The sequence below is a fragment of the Mastigoproctus giganteus genome, chromosome 2 (assembly GCF_048544385.1).
Source record: "Mastigoproctus giganteus isolate SK-2022 chromosome 2, ASM4854438v1, whole genome shotgun sequence".
NCBI lineage: Eukaryota > Metazoa > Arthropoda > Arachnida > Uropygi > Thelyphonidae > Mastigoproctus > Mastigoproctus giganteus.
The window spans coordinates 22,199,652-22,223,572 of record NC_143576.1 but is presented as its reverse complement, the minus strand read 5'-3'; the positions used below and the strand labels follow the sequence as shown (position 1 = coordinate 22,223,572).

At 38.3% G+C, this 23,921-nt stretch overlaps 1 protein-coding gene across 5 annotated transcripts in view; it reads left to right on the top strand.

The window, feature by feature from the left end:
- The window catches only part of LOC150089212 (MBT domain-containing protein 1-like), a 406,745-nt gene that overhangs the window by 106,171 nt on the left and 276,653 nt on the right, over positions 1 to 23,921 (top strand). For all 5 annotated transcript variants that reach the window (XM_090388417.1, XM_090388411.1, XM_090388400.1 and 2 more), the window contains exon 6: positions 23,260 to 23,313. In XM_090388417.1, coding sequence (XP_090244543.1) covers positions 23,260 to 23,313 — 54 coding nt within the window. The remainder of the gene's footprint in view (positions 1 to 23,259; positions 23,314 to 23,921) is intronic.

The window sequence follows — 23,921 nt, the reverse complement described above, 5'->3', positions numbered from 1 at the left end:
CTAAGGTCGATTAGGAATTAGTCCATTTTGTGCAATAAAAGCAAGTGATGGATCATACAATTTGTGCATTCACAGGATTGATGTTTTTTTTTTTATGGAAAACCCCAAGTATGACAGGTATTACAACCTCTAGTACTTAGGTTGAAGGTTGAGAAGATGAAAAGAAGATACTTGTTGACATTAGACTTGAATTTCTGTAGATTGTAATTTTCAGAAAACATTTATGAAGGAAGGTTGTTCCAGAAAATATAAATTGAGGTAATAAATGAGGAAGAAGAAAAGTTGGTTCTATGAGTTTGAAGTTGGACTATAAAAGGATGTTGACTGGTTGCAGAACATGTTTGGACTGGTTTGGAAGATAGAGCAGGAATTGTAGATGCTAATTCAGAAGAACAATGCCCGTGGAAGTATCTATAGAAAAGGCATGCATCAGAAACAGAATCTCAATCAGACAGAGATTGGAGAGACTCGGTAGAGATGGGTCATTATTAAGCTAAATAACCTCTTTTGAATGTAATCTAGAAGCCTGAGAGAGGTTTTGGGGTACTGCTCCCTATGTGGGAACAATATTCCATGGTAGAGCAGATTTGCAATTTGTACAGAGTGAGAAAATGTTTAGAAGTAAAGTAACACTGAGAGTGAAAGAGAAAACCCGGTTTTTTAGATGCAGAGGAAACAATATTTGTGACGTGCTTATGCCAAGAAAGATTAGAAGTCAGAATAATCCTTAATAGAGAAGTCTAAAAATCTGGGTGTTATTGAAGATAAGTATAGGAGCAGAATAATCATTTTTGCAAGATATAAGATTGGACTGAGTTTTAGAATGATTGAAATCAACTATGTTATCTTTGTCCTACTGGAGATCAGCATTTAAGTAACTGGTAGTGGATATTTCAGAAGTTGAAGTTGTTTGTGCAGGGTATCTCAAACTGGAAGGTGGAATGCAATGTGCTGTCATCAGAAAACTATAGGTAGAATTTCTGGCCAGTGGAAAAAGGTCATTAATACACCAGAAGAAAAGAGTAGGAGAAATAACCGAACCTTGGGGAACACCGACATTAATGGAGAAGTTAGAAGACAATTAAAAAAGCAGTTGGCAAACCATAAGATAGAAGCTTATTTAGAAGACTTCTATGTCAAACAATCAAAAGCCTTTGAAATGTCAAGAACAACTGCTTGTTTCAAAATTTTCCATTGATTTTTCCATAGAATGGTAACATAATCCAGTATACCACCAGTCAATTGACAATATTGGAATCCAATATTTTCAATGCAACTCCCCTGAACTTCAATACACTTGTTTCATTTTGTTGGCAATAAGGAAATACCAGACAAATAAAATTCTTTGTCCTGTCCATCAAAGAATGCAAAAACAGCAGACTTCAGTTCATTGTCATCAGCAAAGCGACGTCCACATACATTTTTCTTGAGATGTTGAAACAGGAAATAGTCACTGGGGACCAGATCTGGCCTGTAAGGCGGACGGGTAAATTCTGTCAAGTTACAGTCTCTCAAAGCAGCAACAGCAGCATGTGACCTGTGCACTGGTGTGTTATTATGAGCAAGCAGCACACCTCTGGAAAGTTTTCCACAGTGTTTTTCCTTTATGATATCCTTTAGGTTGTACAGTAGGGATGCATATCACTTCCCAGTGGCTGTGTGCTTGTGTTCCAAGTAGTGAATGTACAAAATTCCCTCAGCATCCCAAAAAGTGCTGTCCATAATCTTGCCTGCTGAAGGTTGTCTGAAATTTCTTGGGTGGGGAAGAATCCTTGTGCTTCCATTGCATTGATCCTTGCTTGTTCTCAGGATCCCAGTGATGAATCCATGTTTCATCACCCCTAACAATTCTGGAGATGCAAGTTTCAGGATCCCTTCTATAAAGCTCTAAATTCTCCTCACAACACTGCACTCTGAATTGCTTCTGCACAGGGATCAGAAATCTGGGCACCCACCTTGCACTAACCTTAGTCATCCCCAAATGTTTATGATGGTTATAACTGCTCTCTCAGATATGTTATATTCCCTAGAGATTTGAGACACCTTTGAACTTCTGTCATTCAGCACACGGGTTTCCACAGCTTGGCACATTTCTGGAGTGGTTGCTGTCACAGGCCTTCTTGGATGTGGATCTCCTTTGATGGACTCTCTACTCCCACTTAAATTGTTTTGACCACAATTTCACCTGGTACGCTGAAGGTGCACTGCCATACACAGCCACCATTCTTTCATGAATGGCCTTGGCCTATTTCCTTCTTTGGTAAGAAACTTGATGACTGAATAATGCTCCAATTTCAGCAAATCCGTAATTTCCTTCTTTCTCTTACAGCAGCACAACCTAAAAACATAGTACGATCAAAATTAGTATGATTCAAGTTGAGATATGTAGGAACATGATAAATCATGAATCATTGAAATATTAACTATGAGAAGTACCTTAGGTAGATAATTTATTGAATGTCCCTTGTATATTGTCTCATCATATTTGTGTAATCAGCCTTAACCCAAAAACAAAACTAGATTTGCTAGAGGAAAACCAAAAACCGATTTAGAATCGGCATCCAAATTAACAACTTTTGCAACATGTTACAAGGTAGGGTCAAGGTAGCGCCTTGTAGGGTCAAGAAACGTAGGTTGATTTAAAAAGGAATTAAATAAGTATATAAAATATTAATCTATGGAAGCATTATCTTTTTTATTTTACCTACACACATGCACTCTCTCCCCGCCTCCCACCCACAAGATCATTGACGCCAATATGGATTCCATCAATTAAGTCTTATGTTTGCCCTTTGCAACTAGGTAGCCAGTTTTTTTTCTCTGACTGCTCATTGCTAGTAATGGTAGAAGGGGTATCACTGCTTTCTAATTTCAGCTAATGCTGGCATTCACTGAAGTTCAGTTTTTTCCTCTCACTCTTGTATGTTAATGACCTTCTTTCACTCACTGCAGGAGATATCCCTATTTTTTTCTGATTCTAGCATGCCATTTTCTACCTTGAAATTTCAGAAACCTTGCTGTGCAGTACAGCTTCAACTTCTTGAATATCCACTGCCAATTCCATAAATGCTGCTCTCCATGTAATTCTTCATTTGGCTGAAGAAAAATTTATTATTAAAACTCAGTTCTGTCTTATTTTCACAAAAAAGAACTTGTTTCTCCCATTCTCATCTTTGACACATGGGTACATAGATCTAGAGAAGATCATGTATCTTATTGGGATCACTCTGACTTCTAATTTCTCTTGGCATAAACACATCACAAATATTGCTTCCTCTGTAAGGAATATTATTAAAAAAATGGTTTTTCTTTTTTGTTCTCAGCTGAACAGTCAAATCTGAAATCTGTCCTACCATCGAATGCTGTTACCCAATATGATTTGGTAACTACCAAATCGAGCGCCTCCGTAGCCAGGTGGGAATAAGCAGCAGTGCGTAACACATGCTTCTTGATTAGACCGGGGTTCGAGCCCGTCACCACCAAATACGGAGCTTGCGGAAAGGTCAGGGAATGACCACCGCACCGGAGCAATATGGCTTTAGTTGCTAATGCTCCTAAAAACCAAATAACAACAACAACTACCAAATCTCTCTTAAGCTGCTATACTCTATCCAAAACAGGACTGTTAGTTAATGATCCACCTTTTACAAACTCTCTCTCTCTCTCTCTCTCTCTCTCTCTCTCTCTCTCTCTCTCTCTCTCTCCCCCCCCCCCATCTCTGCTCACAGATGAGATATTCAGTTTCTGCTATATAAGATTACTTACTATATTTAATTTAAACACTCATATACCAAGTGAAATTAATAATATAGTTTATTGCTAATCGCCCAAATCACTATACATTTAAGGCAAAATTTCAGGCATCTTACCCTTACCCATCATCAGATCATGCTGCTGACAGACTCCTACTTGCCAGTGCTGCTGGGAACCTGATGTGTATCGGTAAGATGCCTGAAACGTCACCTTAAATGAAAGTGGTTTGGGTGATTAGCTTAATAAACTATATTATTAATTTCATGTTTTATATGAGTGGTTATTAAATATAGTAAGTAATCTTAATTAAAAACAATCACGTAACATCCTTCCCTAACTATATTAGTTATGCTACATACTCTCTCCTGTAGATATTTTCATGAGTACTGTTCTTCTGAATTGCCATCTGTAATTCCACTGTTCTCTTCCAGACCAGTTTGAACATGTGCATCAATTAGTTAACATCAATTCACTGTCCAACTCCATAATCAGGGAGGGCGCCTCTGTAGCCAGGTGGGCAGGAGCAGTAGTGCGCAGCACACTCTTCTTGATTAGACCGGGGTTCGAGCCCGTGACCACCAAATACGGAGGATGCGGAAAAGTCAGGGAATGACCACCGCATATCCCCGGAGCAATATGGCATTAGTTGCTAATGCTCCTAAAAACCAAATAACAATAACAACATAATCAGGGAACTAACTTTTCCTCTTCTTTATTTTTCCCATCTTTTTCTGTTATTTGAAACAACATTCAAACACATGCATTTCCTGAAAATTACAAAATTTGAAATCTCTTCTTGTCAACAAGTATTTTTTTATATATAATAAATACACACACACACATGGTCATGGCCACAAAACATCACCACCCACCAGTGTTTATCATTTTATTTGTTCTTTGCTGAGTCACATGATAGCATTTCATCATCTTGTAATATTGCTAAGCTGTTACATCATGCTTCTCCTGGGAAAAGAAAAAAAAAGCGGGTGGGAAAAAAAAAACCACTTAATTTTCCTATTCCTTTAATTAACGATTTAATAATTTGTCCAGACTTTTCTTAAATTTATTCAAACTACTCATATTGATTGGGGTTTATTCTTATTCCAACAAGTGGTTACTCTTTGGCTAAATGAAAATTTCCATAAAATCTGTTCTGCAGCCATCATTTGCTAATTTAAATTTGTCCTGTTTTGTATTTCATCAAAGAAAGAATAAAGATACCATCACATTTAGTTTACTTAACCTTTTTAAAGCCTTATGCACTTCAATTAGGCCACCATGCAGACACCTAGTTTCCATAGACTACAATTTATAGAACCCCAGTCTTTCCTTGGACTCAGGGCAGGTTCCCATGGACTGGAGATGTGCAAATGTATCCCCAATTCACAAAGGGGGGATCGAAGGGTGACACGAGTAATTACAGACCAGTTAGTTTAACTTCTGTTCCGGGTAAAATAATGGAGTCACTGGTTAAAGATGCATTGCAGGATCATCTAGACAAGACTGCAGCAATAATTCAGACACAGCATGGGTTTGTTAAGGGAAAGTCTTGTCTGACAAATTTGATTGGTTATTATGATGTGGTTACAAAGTAAAACTGGATGCAAAAAATAATTTTGATGTCATATATTTGGATTTCGGGAAAGCTTTTGACACTGTTGTGCATGGAAGACTATTATACAAATTGGAGCAGAATGGTATTAAGGGTAAGTTGCTACAATGGATAAAAGGATGGTTATGTGGGAGAAGACAGAGGGTGGTAATCAATGGGTGTTGCTCTTCGTGGACTAATGTTATTAGTGGAGTCCCACAGGGTTCGGTGTTGGGTCCACTGTTGTTTTGTATATTTATCAATGATATTGATGAAGGTATATCAGGCTTAGTGTCGAAGTTTGCAGATGATACAAAGGTTGGCAGTGTTGTTAATGACAGTAATGGCAGTGTGCTACTGCAACAGGATCTAGATAATTTGGGCAGATGGACTAAGAAGTGGCAACTGAGGTTTAACCTTGACAATTGCAAAGTACTGCATATGGGTAGAAGTAACTCGAGAGAAAAGTACCAACTGTGTGGTACTACACTTAAGGTGGTAGAAAATGAAAAAGACCTGGGAGTAATTGTGCAGTCAGATATGAAGTTTTCTGAGCCATGCAGACAGGCTGCCAGGGCAAGTCATGGGATTTTGTCAATGATATATAGGAATTTTGCTAGCAGGGAAAAGGAGGTGATTGTCCCTCTGGATAAGACAATGGTCAGGCCCCGCCTTGAGTACTGCGTACAGGTCTGGAGGCCTCATTTTAGGAAGGATGTCGATTTGCTTGAGCGTGTACAGAGAAGGGCAACAAGATTGGTCAGGGAAATGAAGGGATCCTCTTACCAAGAGACGCTTAAGTTCTGCAAATTGCAGTTGCTGGAGACTAGGCACCTGCGTGGTGATCTGATTGAGGTGTATAAGGCCTTGAATTGGTTGAGCATGCTGAATTCTGATGGGATCCTTCCACTTGTTCATATTATGAACCTAAGGGGGCATAAATTCAAATTAAGAAAAGACAGATGTGCGGAAATTTGCCTTTAGCCAGCGGGTGGTTAATTGCCGGAACAAACTTCCATCTGTCGTTGTGGAAGTTGATAGCTCGAATAAATTTAAGGAGGAACTGGACAGGCATTTGGAGGGAATGGTGTGGTTTTTTTTTTTTTTTTTTTTGGCTAATGCTGCATGAGCTCATACACTTGCTTTCTATCATTACATGCCACTACTACTACTACTTTCTTGGTAAGAATTATATTTTTGTTTCTCCAACTAATCTTGTTGCTCTTCTCTTTCATGATTTCAAAAGATCTATATTTAAACTGAAATGTGGTGTCCATACCTATATGCGCTATTCTACACGTGACATAACCATTGCCTTATACAATGGAATAAACACCTCTTTGTGCCTGGTGGCATAGTTCCTGTGTCATTGACAGAACTCCATGAGTTGTTCTAGCAGCTTGTTTGCCTTTCTCAGAATATTATGTCAAACTGTGCAATTGCCCACAGATCTTTTAATCCAGACTTGATTATTACTACCCAAATGCAGTACATTGCATTTATCACTGCTAAACCTCAATTGCTGTATTCCAGCCGATCTGCTTAGTTTATGTACATTCTCTTGAAGTAGCATACCCTGATTACTGTCATTAATCACTGTACCCACCTTTTTATCATTAGGAAACAGATGTCAAAGTTGAAATACCTTCATCAGTATCATTAATAAATATTAAAAACAATAAGAGTGAGCCTAACACTGACCCATGTAGAATGCCACACATCAGATTAGTCCGTGAAGTGCAGTGACCAATTATAACCACTCTGTCTCCTACCACTTAACCATCTCTTTATCCATAATAGTAATTTGTCCCCAATGTCATATTGCTCCAATTTATACAACAGCCGTACATCTAGAACAGTAATAAAGGCTTTTTGTTAATCTAAGTATATATAATATCAAAATTATTCTTTGCATCCATTTCCATTGTGATAATGCCATAGAAGCCAATAAGAGTATTACTTCTTTAACTACTGTTTCCATTATTTTCCATGGCATAGAGGTTAATCTCACTAGTCTGTAGTTTCAGACTATACTCTTTGAACAACCCTTGCAAATAGGAGATACATTTGCACTAATTCTAAGTATGCTCTCATTATGTGTAACAGTTTAACTACCTCTTTTGTAGCTTGTTTTAATGTAAATGGGTAAACAGTACCAGTTTCTCTGTTTACTTTTAACAGTAGTAATTTCTCTTCTGCCTTACTTTCTGTAATTACAAAATCATTTAGCTCCCACTCAGTATTAGACTTCTGCTAATCCCATCTTTAAAAGTGTCTCATGAGTGAATGCAGTTTCAGAATATTTATTCTGTTTATCAGCAATCTATACGGGACCATTGACAGTTGTTTATTTCATATCCATTGGACCAATGTGATTTATTCCTTTCCTTCTAGTGCTACCATGTGCAAAGAATTTCTTGTTTCTTTTCTTGGCACTTTAACCAGACTTCTCATTATCTGCCTTACTCTGCCCAATCTCCTGCTTAACTTTATTACACACTAATTTGTATTTATTGTATAACTCTGTATCCCCTGACAATTTCAAATCATCCCATACATTTTTCCTTTATGCCACCAAGGTTATCATGTTGTCTGACATCCATTTTTGTGTAAATTTTGAATAATATCTTAGTTGGTGTAAAACTTTTAGTGGCCCCTATAATCTCTGTGAATACTTCCCATTAGCATTAGCATTAGTAGAGGCATTTGATGCAAGAAAGCAAGCTTATGCAGCATCAGCCAAAAAAAATAAATAAAATAAATAAAAAATAACCACTTCCACTTCACCCCCTCTGTTCGTTCGAAATACCTGTCCAGCTGAGCCTTAAACTTATTTAGGCTATCAACTTCCACGACAAGGGATGGAAGTCTATTCCAGCAACCAACCAACCACCCGCTGGCTAAAGGCAAATTTCCTCACGTCTATCCTACATCTGTCTTTCCTCAATTTGAATTTATGCCCTCTCAGGTGATTATTCTGAGCAAGAGGAAGAATCCCATCAGCATTGAGCATGCTCAAACCATTCAAGGCTTTATACACCTCTATCAGATCACCTCGCCGGTGCCTAGTCTCCAGACACTGTAATTTGCAAAACTTAAGCCTTTCTTCGTAAGAGCACCCCTTTGTTCCATTCACTAATCTTGTTGCCCTTCTCTGTACTCATTCCAGCATCTCTACATCCTTCTTGAAATGAGGCCTCCAGACCTGTATACAGTACTCTAGGTGCGGTCTGACCATTGCCTTATACAAGGGAATAATCACCTCCTTATCCCTGCTAGAAAAATTCCTATATATCATCGACAATACACCATGAGCTACTCTTGCAGCCCGTCTGCACTGCTCAGAAAACTTCATATCTGCCTGCACAACCACCCCCAGGTCCCTTTCATTCTCTATCACTGTCAGTGTAGTACCACAGAGTTGATATGTTGCTCTGGGGTTGCTGTTTCCCATATGTAGTACTTTACATTTGTCAATGTTAAACTTCATTTGCCACCTCTCAGCCCATCTGCTCAACCTTTCCAGATCCTGTTGCAGTAGCATAGTGTCAGTAGTGTCCTTGACAACCCTGCCAACCTTCATATCGTCTGCAAACTTGGACATTAAGCCTGATATACCATCATCAATATCATTTATAAATACAGAAAACAATAATGGACCCAATACTGAACCCTGAGGGACTCCACTAATAACATTAGTCCATGGTGAGCAGTGTCCATTGATTACCATTTGGCATTTACATTTTTAACATCACTTGGTCCCACTGAGGAGTGCTTAAAAAATAAATAAGCTTATTATAATTACCTTTGCAGAAACAAAATCCCTTCTCTTTATCCTTAACTGTAGTTATTTCTTTAAATAAATCCTACATCCATATCCTATTATCACTGTCACCTAAAGGTTCCTTTACTTGAAAATTCTTAATGTGTGATGAATCATTGCTGATCATCCAGCAGTAACCCACAGATCAAGAAATATTCTTTTACTGAGTGAGCTGCCAACCCATGAGTTTTAGTTAATATCTGTAAAGTTAAAATCCCCCATGATAAGGCATTCTAATTTGCTAGCTCGTATTTGTCTTCATAGTTCATTTACTCTTCACAGTCATTTGGCCTATAACAAATTCCAACTCTCATTTTTGTTTTCTCACCATTGATGTTACACCAGACTAACTTAATATCCACCGACAACGTCTACAGGTTGTACTGTTTTAGTCTATGCTTCTTAAAGTGCATCTTTTCTAAGAAATGCATGTTTTGGCATCATCTGTGTATTCAGGCACCTGCCTGTAAGTACATACCATCAGTTTCTATTTAATAACGTATTGTCCTTTATTACCCAAATCCATGGGCTAAAAATCATACCAATTGGACAATTGAATAGTGAGAATCTGTAATCTTTTTTTCTGATGAGTTCAAATTTAACCTCCAGGGATTTTATGGAAATCACTGTATTCAACACAGACCAGTGAACCTTATCATCCCAACTACATTGAATCAGCAGAGAGGTCTCCATTGTGCCAAATAGTTTCAGGATTCAAAAATAGGATGATTTCAGGATTAAAAACTAGGAAGAGACTGGGCAGAATATATTTGTAAATTGTAGCAAATGCTTACTACTACAGAATATTTTAACGGAGACCTCTTCTTCTTGTCATCAACAACTTCTAGGATGTAGTATTTTCCAGGCTGACTCTGCAGGCAATTTAAGTAGAGCATTATACAATTATTTCATTCAGTTTTCTAATCTATTAATTTGTACTAAATGCTGTTTTATGTTTATGGAAAGAATTTGTGTAACTTTCATATACAATACTTATTGTGGCCAAGAAATACCCACATATAAGCCTCATAGAAAACTGCTGGCTTATTATAGGATAGAAAATTGCTGTAAACAAGCTGTCATGCAAGATAACACTAGCCATATAGGTGCAGAATATCATATATCCCCAAATATCCCCCCCCCAATCATTGATTTTAAAGTTGGGGTGTGACTTTTAAGTAGTTCTTAAAGCAAAATAAAAAAAAATCATTTGATTGTCTAGATTCAGTATATATACACAGTTCAAACAAAGATATGATGCTTTTACCCTCCAGTGGTTGTTGTTCTCAGTTTGTTGCAATGGAAATTGCAGAAGACTTGACGGATAGTCAACTTTTGCAGTATACCAATATCCAATATATCATCTTTTCTGAATAGGTTGCACTATAAAATATCGGTGCAAATACAGCATAGTGAACTCTTAATGAAAAACTACGTAAGTAATGTAAAGGCATCGATTTAATTAATATTAGCATTAGTAGAGGCATGTGATGCAAATAAGCAAGCTTATTAAACATCAAAATAAGCATCAGCCAAAAAAAAAAAAAAATCTTCCCATTTCACTCATCCATTAACTCCAAATGTTTGTCTAGTTTTGCCTTGAATTTATTTAAGCTGTTAACTTCTACCATGACAGATGGAAGTTTGTTCCAGCAATCAACCACCTGCTGGCTAAAGGCAAATTTCTGCACATCTATTCTGCAACTGTCTCTCCTCAATTTGAATTTGTCCCTTCAGGTGACTATCGAGGATGACTATCAGGTGGCTATCTGAGCAAGAGGAAGAATGGCATCAGCATTGAGCTTGTTCAAACCATTCAAGACCTTATACACCTCAATCAGATCACCTTGCAGGTGCCTAGTCTCCAGACACTGCAATTTGCAGAACTTAAGCCTTTCATTTTAAGAGCAACCTTTTGTTCCATCCACCAATATTGTTGCCCTTGTCTGTACTCATTCAAGCAGTTCCTCATTCTTCCTGAAATGAGGCCTCCAGACCAGTATACAGTATTCAAGGTGTGGCCTGACCATTGGTTCACTATGGTGTATTCACACCGATATTTTGTAGTGTATTTTAAACTCATAATATATTATGCCTTGAGCATTTATATTTTATTTAAGTATTAATAGATTGCAATATTTATTGTCTGTAACAATTTCTTAATTTTTTAATAAAAAGCTTTTAAATATTTAAAAAATGATATTTTTTACACATTTTTTTTTAAAACACAACTTGCGTATTCATTAAATATAAACATGAAATCAATAACCACTTGTATTTTTCAGTGCAGAAAATGTGAGCATGAAATGTCAAAATGATTGATGCACATATATTTCCACATATATATCATATGGAACCAGAAATTACATAAATATAATTCTTCTGAAAATGAAGAAAAAACATTACAATCATAAATAAAATTTTAAAAAATGTTATTTTTTTTTTTAAATATGAAATATAAACATGAAACTAATAGTCACTGCATTTTTCCAGTGCAGAAAACAGAATTTCAAAATTGTGTGTGTGCAGCCTTTATTCCACTTGGAATTCTGTTGATATACTGCTAGCAGAAGTCTACACACTCCAATATATATATATATATACTCAGCAGTATTTCTCAAAATTCAAAAGATTTTAATATTAAAATATTGAGTACTTTTATATAAAAAATATTGAAAAACTAGAGTACTTATTATTCATTCACTTTACAGAGCTCTACACAAACATTATAAGAAGGGTTGCTGGTAACAATAATTTAAAGAATTTTCACATGTTTTCTGATTACATTTTTTCAGCTAATTACTCATGTTCTTTCTAAGTTGGAATCTATGTTATTAAAATTGAGATGCTGCAATATTTATTTCAACAGTGTAACAGTGGTTTACCTTGACCTAGAACAGCAGTTGTTTAACATGCAATCATGATATTGAAGCAAGATATGTGAGGTCCCATAGCACCTGCCTGGTACTTTTAAATAATTGTGAAAACCTTAAAATATTGCCTTAAAAAACAAATCAAGTAAAAACTAGGTCTGTATTTCGGAATGTAGCAAAAAAGTTGCAAGTCATTAAGCTTGAATTAATAAAAAACTTATTTTTATTTATTTATTTTATTTTATTTTTTTTGTCCGGAACCTTTCTGGTACTTCACAACTACTGTTGATTTAACATCAGTTCAATGTTACGTTGCTTGTGAACTCAATTTGAATGTGTCCCTTTTGAATGTCCCTGATTTTAAAATTTGGTTAAAATTCATGGGTTATACATATAGCAACATGGTGGGTGCCAGTAGATGAGGATATAGGTAAGTTTTGTTGTTGATGTTTTGAAATGTGCTTTGATCAAGGCTCCAGGCACCTCCGTAGCTAGGTGGGCAGGAGCAGCAGTGCGTAGCACACGCTTCTTGATTAGACTGGGGTTCAAGCCCGTGGCCACCAAATACGGAGGATGCGGAAAGGTCAGGGAATGACCACCACATATTCCCCCGAGCAATATGGCCTTAGTTCCTAATGCTCCTAAAAACCAAATAACAAACATTAACAAACAATCAAGGCTCCAGCATGGTATGTTTTGTAGAAAGCATATCTGTTGTCATGGTTCAAAGCCAGTTCAGACATGTGTTCAACAAAGATGCACCTGACCTAAAGACTATATGGAGATGGTACAGGATGTTTTTGAACACTGGTAGCATGCAAAAGCAACATTAGCATTAGTAGAGGCATATGATGCAAGAAAGCAAGCTTATGCAGCATCAGCCAAAAAAAAAAAAAAAAAACCCGCTCCCATTTCACCCCTCCGTTCGTTCCAAATACCTGTCCAGCTGAGCCTTAAATTTATTTAGGCTATCAACTTCCACAACAAGGGATGGAAGTCTGTTCCAACTACCCGCTGGCTAAAGGCAAACTTCCGTACATCTATCTTACAAGTGTCTTCCCTCAATTTGAATTATTCCCTCTCAGGTGATTATTCTGAGCAAGAGGAAGAATCCCATCAGCATTGAGCATGCTCAAACCATTCAAGGCTTTATACACCTCAATCAGATCACCTTGCAGGTGCCTAGTCTCCAGAAACTGTAATTTGCAAAACTTAAGCCTTTATTCATAAGAGCAACCCTTTGTTCCATTCACCAATCTTGTTGCCCTTCTCTGTACTTGTTCCAACAGCTTGGCCTCCAAATCTGTGTACAGTACTCAAGGTGTGGCCTGACTATTGCCTTATACAAGGGGATAATCACCTCCTTATTCCTGCTAGAAAAATTCCTGTATATCACTGACAAGACACCATGAGCTACTCTTGCAGCCCATCTGCACTGCTCAGAAAACTTCATATCTACCTGCACAATTACTCCCAGGTCCTTTTTGTTCTCTACCACTGTCAGTGTAGTACCACACAGTTATTTGGCTGGAACAAGAATCACAATTTATAGAAGTTTGCCTTTAAAGTTTAAAGTTTAATTGAGCTCTAGACAGTCGATATCTGCCTCTTCAGGGCAGGGGTGGTAACGTATCCTCAATGTTTGATTTATCATACGGAGGATATGATTAAGAATCAAAAGACTAAAATTGATACGATAAGAGATATAAAGCGCGGATGAGCTTATTGCTCAGGAAGCGCAGGTACAAGTAGGTGTTAGCACAGTGATGATGATGTCAGTGTAGTACCACAGATATATACGTTACTCTGGGGTTACTGTTTCCCATATGTAGTACTTTACATTTGTCAATATTAAACTTCATTTGCCACCTCTCAGCCCATCTGCTCAACTTTTCTAGATCCTGTTGCAGCAGCAGCAGCAGCGTACTGTCATTAGTGTCCTTAACAACCCCGCCAACCTTCGTATTGTTTGCAAACTTGGACATTAAGCTTGATATACCATCATCAATATCATTTATAAATACAGAAAATAACAATGGACCCAACACTGAACCCTGAGAGACTCCACTAATAACATTAGTCCACGATGAGCAGTGTCGATTACCACTCTCTGTCTTCTCCCACTCAACTATCCCTTTATCCATAGCAGCAATTTTCCTCCAATGCCACACAGCTCCAATTTGTTCAGCAGTCTTCCATGTGCAACAGTATCAAAAGCCTTTCTGAAATCCAAATATATGATAACAATATGGAGGAGATGGTCAAAGTGTCTCAGAAAAGCAAATTGAAGTGGTATATGCTGGGTTTGTTCTTTGCTCACGGAAATCACTCAGACTGCATCAAGGGAATTGAACATGCCCAGTGCAAATCTGCACAGGGTCTTGTATAAGTGGCTACGTTTGTATGTCTATAAATTTAAAATGGTTCAAGAAATCTAGTTAAGTGACAAACCACAGTGATAAAACTTCGCTATTGATATTCTTGATCACACATATATAATTCAATTTCTTGAGTCATGTTATGTTTTTCCGATGAGGCAACATTTCACATTTTGGGAAAAATTAACCGGCAGAATGTTCAAATTATGGGGTTCTGAAAACCTACACAGTATCTAAGAGCACATTTGAGACAGCCCAGAAGTGAATGTGTATTGTGATCTTATGAAGAACATGATTATCATTACAGGAATCACATACCTAGACATGCTGGAACAATATACATTTCCTCATATTGCACACCTACATCCAACATAATTTTTATCAGAATGGAGCACTGCATCATTGGAGCCTGCAGGTGCACACTGCTCTGAACGACAGTTCCCAGACCATTGGATTGGACATGGTGGACCAGTACCATGGCCTTCTCATTCACTTGACATAACTCCCTAAGATTTTATTCTGGGGCTATGTGAAAGACATGGTTTATTCCATCCAGGTGTCTAACCTTGCCACCTTACATACACACGTGCAGGCAGTTGCTACCATCAGTGCAGATATGTTGGAGGGAACCTGGTCTGAAATTGAGTGTTGTTTGGACATTCTTCATTTCACCAAAGGAGCTCATATAGAAGTTTGCTGACTTTTTTTTATTATAAACTGTTTGAGTTTTCTTTCCCAATAAAATTTATTAACATTTCCTAGTGCACTTGGTTTTCTTTTGCAAGACATTTAAAATCGGGGACATTCAAAAGCGACCCGGTATAATCCTAATGGAAATAATTGTACCTGTCTTTTTTCTTTCAGTGCCTCCTATTAATCCAAAAAATGTATATTGCTGTATTTTAAGTAATGAACTTAACTACGTGGAGCAACATGATACTTGCTTATTTTTTGGATTATTGCACGTCGATTTTTGAACAATACTGTAGTGCTCTAATATGATAATGGCAATGCCATGTTGTGACAGGTACAGAGAAAGGTGCTTTTATTAAAAGCAAAACTGCTGGTGGTGAAGAAGTGAAGATGTTCAACTGATCAGTGGTGGTATGATAAGTGTTCATTGTAATTTACACCCAATTTCTTATAATGAAAGAAATGAGAAATTGTGTTAATTTCAAAAATGATACAAGTGCTTTTTTTATTTATTTCAAGCTGTATAATTTTGGAGATGAGGCTTATATTCCAAGTGTGTAAGCAAATTGTATTTTCAAAGTATAAGCAGGTTCACGGCACAGCTAGGGCTCTCCAATAAGTGCTGTTGTTGCTAATTTAGCCATGGAACAGTGGCATTTCAAGTTTCTTAATGGTTTGGATCCATCTCCTCCCATGCGTGCATGGAAATGCTTTGTCAACAGTACATTTGCCATTATATGAGGGGGAAGATAAAGTTTTAGACCTGACGTAGCCCAGTGGTCAGGAGCGAGAGTGCATAGCATGCGTTCCTTTTTTTTTTTTTTTTTTTTTATGAAAACCTCAAACACGAAAGGTATCAAAACCTATAGTACTTAGTACCGTGCATGGGTTGAAGGAGAAGTATGGGGGAAAGGGGCATGCCGGAAATTTTGCTCTAGAGACTAAACATGGGTTTCACCACTTCAAGCCTCCAATAAGCAAAGTGATGGTATTTCACCGGTTGATGAAAGTCATCTACCACCTACCTCCTTGAGTGGACCGTGGTTCAAGCCCATGACTACTAAATACGATAAATATTTGTATTGACGATTTATTGTAAACTCTACTGACTTGGTTGTCATGCCAGAGTATAAACAGAAAATTTATTTTATTTAATTAACCAAACAAAAGGGGTTTTCCTCCTTTCATTCGATTTACCTTGGAGGTGAAAGTAGAGGGTACCTTCCCTTTCCTTGATGTGTTGATTAGTAGAGGCAGCCCTAGAGTAAAGATAAAAGTCTATAGGGAACCAATGTGTTGGGGACGATATACGCATTACCGTATGGCACAAGCCAATCACTCATAAAAATAGTGTAATTAAGGTCCTATTGGATAGGGCTGGTTCCACTGCAGCACCACACTTCTGATGATAGATTGGACGAGATTAGATGTGTCGCAGTAGATCTCTGAAAATTTGGTTATCCCCAGAAGATTTTGGCCAAGTACATTCGGGCAGGGGAAAAAGTTCGAGAGAGGCATTCACACCCATTGCTAGCATGTACATTTCTTACTATCCGGGGTTAGCAGAATGGATCTCAAGGATATTATGGACTGTCAAGGACTTGTTATGGACTTGTATGTTGCTGCCAGGATGGAGGCTGCACACAGTTGTTTCAATGGCAAAAGACTCTGTACCTATTGAGGATACAAGTGGAATGTTATATGAGATCAAATGTCTAGATTGTGGGGACTGTTATATTTGGTATTTGGTATGTTGAGGGTCTTGCGGCTCCTGGGATTTCTCCCATCTCCGCGGTGTTCTCTGTATCGAGTGACAGTACCCTGTCAAGCCAGAGATTTAAAGTGTGTGAATCGTGTATAGTGTAGTCTGTTGTGCCTGTTGTTCATCTGGCTTATTGGCTATCGGGCCTCTGATGGGACCCGATGTTGCTAATACTGCGCCACGTGGAGGCTAGCCAGGTGTTACCAGTAAGGAATCAGTACTCTGGCAGGTTCTGCCACTTACTTTCCCCAGATTTCAATGGCTAGGACCTATAAAAAAAAAAAAAAAAGACATTGCTTTAATCGCTGTTGGTGCTTTGTTTGGTCATAGAGATTTGCCTTAAGAGCGAGAATGGATTGTACGCTGGATGAGTTTTATTTTTGGCCGAAAAGGGTCGGACAAGCAATTTTGGTGTAGTTACAATTTTGACATATGGGGCTGTGCTCTGTGAAGGTAGACAGATTTGGGTGGGGAGAAGGAAGGCTGGAGGGTAGAAAAAGAAGAAAGGGACCGATAGAGTAGGTGGCCCCCAAATGTTCAGTGGGCATGCCCATGCCACACCAGAAGGAAAGTGGGTTTTGCAGGGAGAGGAGGAGACAGGGGTGCCCCCCCCCCCTCCCGGGAAAAGGAGATAAAGCAGGCCCGGAAAGGTGTGGGATCTGGGTCGCCATTTGGCTAGTTGGCAGCAAGGCTGCAATCTAAGTCATTCACTTTGACTCTCCAGGTGGTGAACTTAGTCTTGGCAGAGGCCAGGATGCGTCACCTGCACGTGACAGGCCAACTACATCTAGGTCCCAGTGTTTGGTCGCATCCAGTTAGGACTCAGTTGTCTTTCAGTTGCTGTAGGTTGTCCCCACCACTTGTGTTCAAGTGCTGTAGTCACTCAGCTGGTCGTCAATGGCCAGTTGTGTTCTTTCTATCCATCGGTAGTCCATAGTCTGAAGTTTGTTTCAGGGTGGTGGAAGTGCTCTTTGCCTCGCGAAGAGATTTTGAGCGAAAAGCTTGAAAGCCTTATAGTCTTCTTCCTGCAGCACTATGTCCTGATTTCTAAGGATGAAGCGTAGTTTGGTAAACAGCAGGCCACGGAGGTTTTCATATATATTACATTCATAGAGCAGGTGCTCCCAAATTTCTTCTTGTCCGCATCTACACTGTGCTATGTCCGAGATTCCAAAATCGTGTAGCTTCTTCTTGAAGGAGTCATGCCCTGTCAGCAGGTAAGTGGTATGAAGTCCAGGAGAGTACCAGGTCGGGGAAATAGGGTAAACACGTCCAATGTCTGGTATGAAGCTTCTAGTTATGTGGCCTTTAGTGGAGTCATTCCACTGATTCTGCCACACTGTTTTTTTTTGTGGTCTGTAAGACATCTTTTTTCCTGTGGTCTAGTCAGAGTTGAGTCCGTAGTATATCCCAAATGTGTGATTACCCTTCCTTTGGCGTGTTGGTGCAGTAGCCAACAGCTGACAATCTCCAAGTCCAGAGGGAGACATCCTGCAAGGATCTGGAGAGCGTGGGTGCTCACCGTGCAGCATGCTCTGGTTGTTGTGTGGAGAATTATTCGATGGATGGTTTCCAATTTCCTTCTGTTAACAGCAGTGCTTGCCTTAGCATACCAAGCTCCCGCTGCATAAGCCAGTGCCGGGATGAAGAATGCCTTGTAGAGGATGGTGAGCACCCTCTTCTTCAGACCCCAGTCTCTGTGTGTAACTAGCAAATAGGCCGGAATATTTCCTGAATTTTACTCTGAGGTAACTAAGATGCGGTGTGAAGTTGAGGTGTCTATCGAGGATAACGACAAGATACTTGACTTCTATTTGGAGTTTAATGGTTGGTCCATTTATCTTGATCTGGGGAGGCCTCCTGGGATCAAGGGAGCCCTTGAGGAGTATTGAATGTGTTTTTTCCGGTGAAATGTTCAGTAGGTTCCCATTTGCCCATCCTTGCAGAACAGAAATGGCCTGATTTGCATGGATCTCCTGTCCTGTTATTAGCCTGCAGCATCAGTATAAGATCATTGTCGTATGCCTGCGTTCTTATATTAGGGATTTCCATATTGAGGAACTCATCCAGCACAAGAGTCCACAGAAGGGGCCCCAGAACTGATCCCTGGGGGCAGCCTCTGTGGACCTGCCTGGAGAGAGTGGCAAAGGGAGCAGTCACTGTAATCCTTCTGTCATCCAAGTATGATCAGGCTGCCTGGAATTTGGGCAGCAGAACAGGCTGCCTGGAATTTGGGCGCGCAGAAGTCTGGCCAGGATTCCAGGCCACCAGAGAGAATCAAAAGTGCCAGCAAAGTCTATCGATATGAGGAGAAAATACTTCATGTCACAGTTTTTTGCTGCCTCAATTATGTTTTCCAAAGCATCTGCCGCTGAGCATCCTCTTCTGAAGCCGAACTGGCTTGGCGACATCATGTTCGCTTCCTGGAAGTGAGTCTCTAATCTATGGTATAGAAGCCGCTCAAAAAGTTTGCTCAAGGTAGAAAGCAAAGCTATGGGTCTGTATAATGTTGGCTTATCCTGGGGATTGGTTGGATTCTTAAGTATAAGTCTTATTCTTGCTGTTTTCCACTTATTAGGGTAATAGCCTTCTGAAAGACAGCGATTGAAGAGATTTAGAATGATGTCTGGTATCTTTTCTACTGCCTTTTTGAGCATCTCTGGTTCAATCCTGTCGTCACCAGGGGCTTTCCTGTTTTTAATGTTTGCTGCTGCTATTCTCAGCTCCATGATTGTAAAGGGGGGGCTCAACTGCCATGGTACAATAAGAGGAGTTTTCTTCATAGAGTTTTCTCCGTTCCTCAGTCTGGGGTTCAGTTTGAGGTAGGAAGATGTGGTCTAATATGTTGTCAATTGATGATTTCCAGTTTCTGGTATAACTTGCTGGTGCAGTTTCGGTGGCTGTAACCACTTCCCCTCTTGGGAGCTTGTTAGTGACAACTCTATAAACAATTCCCCATAGGTTAGCATTGCCATTTGCACTGACCAGAGTTTCCCATGTTTCTTTTTTCTTCTGCTTAATCTTGGCCGTGTAGTTATTTCTTGCCTCGCGATACCTCTGCCTTAGCTTGTCCACCTCTGCCTGTGGCCAGGTTTTGTGTGCTCGTTGGAATGCTTTTCGGGCTCTGTTTGCTCTGTGTCTGAGGTCAGTTAGTTTTGGAGACAACTAGGAACAGCTCTGGGGGCCGGGTGTTTCTTTTTTATGGCTATGTCCACAGCATCCATGATTAATTTCGTCACCTGCTGCTGGAGGTCACTTAAGTTTTGGCCTTCAGTACAGATGTTTTCTGCTCCCATCATCAGCGTCCGTTGGAAGAGATTCCAGTAGGCTTTGGGAATGGCATATCTTGGCAAGAGAAATCTGACAATCTGTCTTGGAATTAGGGTTCGGTGCAGACTGAGGGTTATAACCCTATGATCAGATGTGGTCCAATGGTCCTGTACCTCACAGGGGGTGAGGTGTCCTGCTATTGTGCGGCTTGCAAGGGTAAGATCAATGTTTGCTTCCCACATTGTACTTGAAAACGTGGGAAGTTGATTTGTTAGGTTCAGGATAGTAAAGTTACTGCTTGCTATGCACTCCTCCAGTCGCTGTCCATTGTGTGTGCCTCTCCTATCTGGCGTCTCACTATGCCAGGCCGGGGACCTGCAATTTGCATCCATTCCAATAATAATTTTGGCACTCGGAAGCTGGCGCTGTAGGGTTTGCAGATACGTTGTGATGGGGAGAATGTCCTCTCCCGGTCTGGCATAGACCGAAGAGACGTAAAATTCCCCCAGTGATGAGGCAATGTGGGCACATGTGAGATTCAGCACAATGATTTAAAGATCATATGGGAAGCATATAAGAGCAATAAAGTCTACCAATTATTGAAAATCTGCTGTGGCTGAGCACTTTTGGGAGGAAGATCATCAAATTTATCCAGATGATACAGTCGGTCCTCGTATAACACGTTTACACTACACGAATTCGATCATACATGATTTATAAATAGGGGAACGATATCTTATATAACACGAACCGAATTCGCTTATGCACGATTCGCCTTTGTGTTTACAAGAAATGGCAGTCGAACGCGGAATCACCCCAACCGAACGCAACACGATAGGAATGAAGAAGATTCGGAAAATGTATTTATGTGTTTTATATCAGTGAAGGGGAAACACATTTCACCATAATAACGTAAAAACCAACACAATTCCAGCTATCGATATAATCGCAAATGCAATTAGATCGAGTTTACTACCAGTTTATAACAGATTCCACTAGCAGAAACGAAACTGGAAATTGTTTTTATTGTTTTATGGTAGTAACCCCCAGAAATGTGCTTTAGTAAAATGTGGGGTGTTAATAGTGTATCTCGGCCTTTACGGTGTTGTTTATTCAGTTGCTATAAGCGCGCAGCTTTGTTTATATGTATTAAGCGTGCCTCCTCGTTTTGTAATTGCGCTTTATTCCCTAAAAATTAGTAAAATACTTAAAAGGTGTGAAAAGGAAGCGTCCTGGCGAAGACACTGCAGATTCAGAGAGAGAAAAAAAAAAGCAATATCGATAAACAGAGGCGGACTGGGTCAAAAATTTTTACCCGAGAAAATTTATAGTGGCCTCATACTACGGTTTATGGCCAAAATCACAGTGGCCTCCGGTAAGGCTTATGGCTAGTCCGCCTCTGTTGATAGAGAAAAAAATATGAAATTGTGAAACGCTTTGAGCGAAATGAAAGACCATGTGATATTGCACGTGCTACAGACCTAAATGAGGCAACGCCGAGAATTACATAGAATGCGGAGAAAATAAAAACAACTTTCATAGCGGGAACAACTCAAAGTGTAATTAAAATCCATTAGATTAAGACACAAAGAATTGGAAGAGATGGAACGGCTGTCATCTGTTTGAATAGAAAATCAAACAAAAAACAAGTTTGCTTACGATAGAAGCAAAAGCGTTAGCAATATTTTATTACGTAATAGTCGTAATTAAATACTTAAGCATTTTATTACGACTTACGTATTATAATTTATACTTACGTATTATAAAATACGTATTTTATTACGACTATTTTATTTAATATAATAAATTTTTTACGAATAAAATACGTATTTTATTCGTAAAAAATACTTTTTTAGTATTAAAAATACTTTATTATAAAGTATTTTTAGTATTTTAATAGTATTTTTATTTTTTATAATAAATAATAAAAAATATTTATTATTTATTATATTATAATAAAAAATATATTATATTTTTTATTACGTATTTTAATCGTTATAAAATACGTAAGTATTTTATAACGATTAAAATTACCCGATTATTTATTGTGTTTGGTAATGTTTTGGTTCCAAATGTGTGTTCAATCTTGGGTGGTCGGCACCTAACCCCACTTTTCCCATAGGGCCTGTTGTTTATATTGCACGATTTTGCATTGCACGAGGGTTTCTAGGAACACAACTATCGTGCTATACGAGGACAGACTGTACAACTATTGTCGATTGTTCACATATGTATTAGCAGCAGAAATGACTTGAGAGCTTACGAATTTGTTCTCCGGAGCATAACACTATTAATAAAGATAGGGGAATCTGTATTCATCCCCTCTTCAAGACTATGATCCTTGGATGGGATGAATGGTTCTGCCTGGCATGCTCCCAGGCCAATTCCAATTTCCATGCATGTGTGGAGAATAATGCCCATGTTCCTTCAGTAACCTATTGAGAGCCGTGATCCTTCTCGTATTATTTAAGGATGTACCGTGGCTGTAAAATTCCACTGTTGATAAAGGAAGTGGTCACATTTTGAAAGCTTTGGTGTTGTTTTTGTCACTGTTAACTGCTTTAATATTCATATATTTTAATTTTATGTATTTATTATTTTTTATCACTTTTAACTCCATAGTTTTTTGTGTTTAATTTAATTTTATTTTATTAAAGTCCTTGTCACATATATGGTTGGTGTATTTATTGCAATTATATGAGACTTATATTTGGGAAAATGCAGTAGTTGGTTTTGTGATTTCTGTTATCAATATGGTATAGTAATTTATGATTTTTGGTCACTTTGAGAAAATTGAATCTGTTGGTGCAATTATTCTAGTTCTAATGCTTGTTTTTCTAAAAATTTAATGTTTCAGTTAGTGACACAATTTGTAAGCATATCCCACCCATTTCTACCCCCCTCCCCCCCAATGGTACATGCTACATAAACTATATTTCTTGGCATTGATCTGCCACTTTAATACTAATATTAACTATTACATTTTTTTTTTTTTTTTTTTTTTTTTTATTACTATAGGTTGACTATATTTTTAAACTATATGCTTAGCTGACTTCTGTTGCTAAAATTTTCCAACTCGGAAATGTTTTTAGTAATGTTAAAAAATTCTCTTTCAGCAAAAGGAATTATAGAAAAAAGTATATCAGCAGATCATCTGGAGAATAGAAAAGGTAAAGGAAAATTTTCATTTGTTATTAATTTTGTTAGCAAAATTATTTCTTCTTATAGCTGTTATGATCTTTTATTTTTAAATTGCTCAACTGTTTTAATATTTTTTAATCAAACCACTGGCCAGTTTTATATCTCAAATGGTCCAATATTTAAAATCATTCATCTAAAGTTTTTAAACTGATAAATTTTTATTGATTAAATCAGCCTTCAGATATTTTTCTGCCATTATTTTTAATAGCAGTGTCACCAGTTTCAAACTTTATTTGAAAAAAAAATTGAACAGGTGTTTTTAAATATTTTTTATTGTTTAACCATTATCAACTTTGTACAGAGGGAACCAATTGATAGAGAATTCATGAAATTACTCCGTAACGGGTGTTTGTAAGTACAGAAAACATGCTGAATAGACCAGACTATGCATAATAATTTGAATGTGCAGATACACATAGACAAGATTCTCCAAATTCTGAAAAACTACAGTGCAATCTATAAACTACTATCTTCCCAGGATAACCATTTTTAACAATTCCAGTCTGTTCCTTTTGGAGATTACTGAAGGGGAAATAAACTATGTGATATTCCGAACTTGAACATTTTATGGGTATCA